The following is a 5,000-nucleotide window of genomic DNA, read 5'->3' as shown; positions in this document are numbered from 1 at the left end:
AAGATTATAGACTCACTTTTATAGATTAGCTTTTTTAACCTAACTTAGATATAACGTTTTTTTTTTAACTTATTTCCTGTGTTTTTATAATTGTCTTATCTTTACTGTGTTATTTGTTGCTATTATTAATACAATTGTATGTTGTTCATTTTTTGGTTTTACTGTTAGTTTTTTTTTTTTTTTTTAATAATGATGATGCATACTTTCTGTAAAGCGCTTTGAGATACCATGGTATGAAAGGCGCTATACCAGTACAATAAATAAATAAAATAAAAATAATCAAACCCCAATAAAAGTGTTCCCTCTGGGACAAAGCTCACACTGCTCTCTGAATTAACAGAGAACTTTCTGTTGTATAATCCAGACTTGTGTAGATGGAAGAAAAGGTAATGGCAAGTTAATGGACATGCTGTTTTAGACCCAAGCTGTAGGATTCAGGCTGGACCCCCATTCACAAGGAGTGAATGTGTTATCCTGGTTGCAGGCAGTTAAGAAGAGGTTCTGTTCCCGACTCATCTTTCTGTGCCGTGTCGGGCAGTATGACTTCCGTGAACCAGAGCTGTGGTACGCTGTGGAATAAAACATTGCAGCTCTTGATTTGTCAAAGTAACAGAATCGTTAATGAGTTTTAACACTTGTGATGCAGACTTGGCTTGTTTAGTATTATTGGGCTGCAGTTTTTTTTTATTTATATGTATATATAAAGAGTGTTTCTTCGGTTCTCTTAAGAAGTGGGCGACACAGTTCTCATTTGCCTTGTGGCTAATGTGTGTTTCAATCTGTCCGCTCCTGTGGGAGCGAGGGATTTCGTGCAGCTGGGACACCCTTCCCCTGCACTAATCATGTCTTAACATAGTGTCACCGTTGCATCCTGCATCAATTACAGTTGTGTATGTACTGAAAATCTTCATGAGACTCTGAGGATTCATGCCTCTTTCCAAAGAGGCTTTGTCCCCATGGTAGGGAAAAGCAATTTCATGTGGCTTCAAAAATACATTTAGCATTAAAACAAAGACCTGGTTCTACATTGACAACAAGCTGGAGCAGACGGTATACTAGGAATCAGCGACCAGGCACATGAGCGCATGGCTTCAGTCTGTACTGTATGTGAATTCCACTTGTGAAGCCACTATCCTTTCTCCTTATTTGGTAACAGATGGGACATTGAGGTAACTGAGTTATACAGATCTTTCAAGCTATATTAAGTGCCTTGCCACTAAGAGCACACACATCCAAACACAGTCACACACCCACCCACAGAGTACTGTTGGCTTGATAGTAGAGGGAGTAAATCCAAAGTTTGGTCTGTTTCTGGCTCTGAAACAGGACCTTCTCCCGACAAGTGGAGATGAATGGCCCTCATTAAATCCCAAACCGTGTTTTTTTACTTTCAGAACAAGAGGAGAACTTTGAGTTCATCATCGTGTCACTAACTGGGCAGACGTGGCACTTTGAGGCCACCACCTATGAGGAGCGGGACGCCTGGGTGCAGGCCATCGAGAGCCAGATCCTGGCCAGCCTGCAGTCATGCGAGAGCAGCAAGAACAAGGTACTGTACCTGGCACTGCAGAGAGACCAGGGAGGGGCTGCGTGACTGGACCTCAAGCTCAATGCTCACGGGGTAAAGGTACTGTACCTGGCACTGCAGAGAGACCAGGGAGGGGCTGCCTGACTGGACTTCTAGCTCAATGTTCACGGGGTAAAGGTACTGTACCTGGCACAGCAGAGAGACCAGGGAGGGGCTGCCTGACTGGACCTCAAGCTCAATGCTCAGGGGGTAAAGGTACTGTACCTGGCACTGCAGAGAGACCAGGGAGGGGCTGCCTTACTGGACTTCTAGCTCAATGCTCACGGGGTAAAGGTACTGTACCTGGCACTGCAGAGAGACCAGGGAGGGGCTGCCTGACTGGACCTCAAGCTCAATGTTCAGGGGGTAAAGGTACTGTACCTGGCACTGCAGAGAGACCAGGGAGGGGCTGCCTGACTGGACCTCAAGCTCATTGTTCACGGGGTAAAGGTACTGTACCTGGCACTGCAGAGAGACCAGGGAGGGGCTGCCTGACTGGACCTCAAGCTCAATGCTCAGGGGGTAAAGATACTGTACCTGGCACTGCAGAGAGACCAGGGAGGGGCTGCCTGACTGGACCTCAAGCTCAATGTTCAGGGGGTAAAGGTACTGTACCTAGCACTGCAGTTGGCCAAATTGTAGTAGAGCAGCACATGTTATTCCAACAGGCTACACTTATAATAATCTTTTATTTTTATATAGCTCCTTTCATAATGGACCACCATCACAAAGCTCTTTACAAGATATGAGACTACTGTGTGTGAACTATGCATAAGTTGCAGAGTCACTTACAACGTCTCACCCTAAAGACGGCGCACGAGGTGGTTAAGTGACTTGCTCAGGATCACACAATAAGTCAGTGGCTGAGTTGGGATTTGAACCGGGGATCTCCTGGTTACAAGCCTGTTACCACTGGACCACACAGTGTGTTGCCGTTGCTGCTCCTTGCTGTGTTGTCCTTGCCCCCAGTACACACTCCCGCTGGTAGAATGCAGGGAGCCGGCCTTGCTGCATGTGCATTAGACCATTTCATTAGTAGGAGTGTAATGGTATGACAGTATACAGGCATGCACACAGCCCTCACAGCAAGGCTATTCCCATTGTAATTATAAACAGCAATTAAAATACCCTGAACGCCATACATTTACCTGCTTAACCCGGAATGGGGATTCTGTAATTCAGTAAATTTTGTTTTGGCCTGGGGGCTGGAGCAGATATATTTTAAACATGAGTGCTATTTGTTCGATTTTATTTTTGTTACAGTAAAAGTAGTGAGTTGCTTTATTTACAGATCGCCGTGTCTTGAGTGCCCGGAATTTTGCATTTGGCCAGTCAGAGCTAGTAGAACCAAGTTGTGAAGCAACTGCTGTACAGAACTAATGTATAATAACTTCTACTGAGACAGCTTTATATTCTGTACTGTACTGTGTGTATATTATATAGGATTGCTATGAAGTCACTTGGCCACTTTGTACTGTTTCTGTGAAAAAAAAGATGCAGGTGCAATGAAACCAGGCAGACTACCACCATGGTGTTATAAATATTTTTATAACGTTTATAAACGGCAGGACAAAACATTTTTATAGGTGAACAGGTAGCATTTTACAGAACCTTTGCACAGTACATCTTGAATCTAACGAGTATTCACTGAGGTATTCTAGCCCCTTCCTGTTAATTGCATTTCCTTTTTAAATCTCTTTCTTGTATTGCTTTGTCTGTGTGCAGTCTCGCCTGACGAGCCAGACAGAGGCCATTGCCCTGCAGTCGATAAGGAACCTGCGTGGAAACTCTCACTGCGTGGACTGCGAAGCACAGAGTGAGTCCTCTGCCTGCTTATTCATACCTACAGCTGTTAGTCCAGACCATCCCTGTGCTTCTCAACTCCCAGCCTGAATAAGAGAGTGGAGGTGTTATGATAATCAGATCTCTACCAGTGGGTTGAATAAAACCCACTGGACTTGCTTTAGATATGCATACATGGTCCAGAAAAAGTATGTGGATTGGCTTCTGTATTTTGCATATTTTATTGGGGAATTACGATAACTAAAAAGTATATCAAATAATCCTGAAGCATATAAAGCTAAACCCATTGAATTACAGGAAGCAGTTACCGTATGGTCATGATGTATATGATTCAGTTCATTTTGTTTCATTTGTAGGACTTCAGTAAAGTAATAACTTTGCTAATGAGGTTTCGTAATATTAAATCTGACTGCAGTTTCCTCCCCTTGCAGACCCTGACTGGGCCAGTCTGAACCTGGGAGCGCTGATCTGTATCGAATGCTCGGGAATCCACCGGAACCTTGGCACGCACCTGTCCCGGGTTCGATCCCTGGACTTGGACGAGTGGCCGCTGGAGCTCATCAAGGTCATGTCGTCCATCGGCAACGAGCTGGCCAATAGCGTGTGGGAGGGGAGTGCGCAGGGGCGCATGAAACCTGCACCAGACTCCACCAGGTACGACGCGGCCTCAGTGTTGCACTGTGTGCTTCAGAGGAGTGAAGCTAAAAGAACCACACCGTGATGGGAGACTACAGATCCCCCTGGTGGTGGATTTTTTGTATTGCAGCTTTCTTTCTTTTATCAGTCATATCTGCAGTAATTACAGACACCTTGATAGATGTTACACCTACATTATACTTACCGTATACATACATTACTCTGTTTACAACAGCCGGTCAGCAAGATCTGATTTCTGATAGTGTAGAGTGCAGAGAAGGCTGAACTGTGGAAGTATGAAGGAATCGGACACATGCAGGAATCTCATTTTAGTGTAACTCTCAATCTCAATACAGGCACAGGTACTTTCATTACAGATAAAATGAGCTAACCTGAATTTAACTGATGCAATTCCAATGGAAGCCCTCTAAATAAACCCATGAGAGAAGCGTGTAACATTGCTTATGTTAAAAAGCTATTTACGTAATTGCGTGAAGCAGCATTTTAAGTGCAGAACGTTGCGCTGTGTTAAGCTTCTTGCTCTCTCTCACTCTTGCTCTCTCTCTCTCTCTGTCCATTCACCTAAAAAACTCTAAGGAGCTGGCTGTAATTATCAGCAGCCCAGGATCAGCAGCGTGGTCTACACCAGTGATCATAACAAATTACAGCTGACTGCTGCTCACATGAGTATCGACTTCTCATTTTACACCGGGATCATTAGTCATGAAAAGCACCTTTTAATTACTCCCACCGAAAAAAAATCTTTCACTGGGATCCTGTTCGGCTCCCTTCTGTTTATTTTTGACTCTCGTCTGTAACGTGGTGTTACTTTATTGGAGCCATGCAGCTCATTTAGCGTCAGAGGACAGATTAGAGTGGGAGTCAATATTATCTCAATTAACTTGAGCCTCCTGCCAGAACTTTCCCCAGATTTCACTAATTAGTATCAATACCACTTACACAGAGGTTACTTCAACAACTTCGCTCTCTCACC

The 5,000-nt window shown here is 44.3% G+C and overlaps 1 protein-coding gene across 8 annotated transcripts in view; it reads left to right on the top strand.

Moving 5' to 3' along the window:
* LOC121322443 (arf-GAP with GTPase, ANK repeat and PH domain-containing protein 1-like) overlaps nt 1–5,000 on the top strand; it is a 191,694-nt gene that overhangs the window by 166,714 nt on the left and 19,980 nt on the right. For all 8 annotated transcript variants that reach the window (XM_041262424.1, XM_041262423.1, XM_041262425.1 and 5 more), the window contains 3 exons: nt 1,395–1,549; nt 3,293–3,383; nt 3,802–4,024. In XM_041262424.1, the coding sequence (XP_041118358.1) occupies nt 1,395–1,549; nt 3,293–3,383; nt 3,802–4,024 (469 nt within the window). The remainder of the gene's footprint in view (nt 1–1,394; nt 1,550–3,292; nt 3,384–3,801; nt 4,025–5,000) is intronic.

Source organism: Polyodon spathula, chromosome 10 (assembly GCF_017654505.1).
Source record: "Polyodon spathula isolate WHYD16114869_AA chromosome 10, ASM1765450v1, whole genome shotgun sequence".
Taxonomy (NCBI): domain Eukaryota; kingdom Metazoa; phylum Chordata; class Actinopteri; order Acipenseriformes; family Polyodontidae; genus Polyodon; species Polyodon spathula.
Note: the sequence above shows the minus strand (reverse complement) of the source record. Positions and strands in the feature narration are given on the sequence as shown.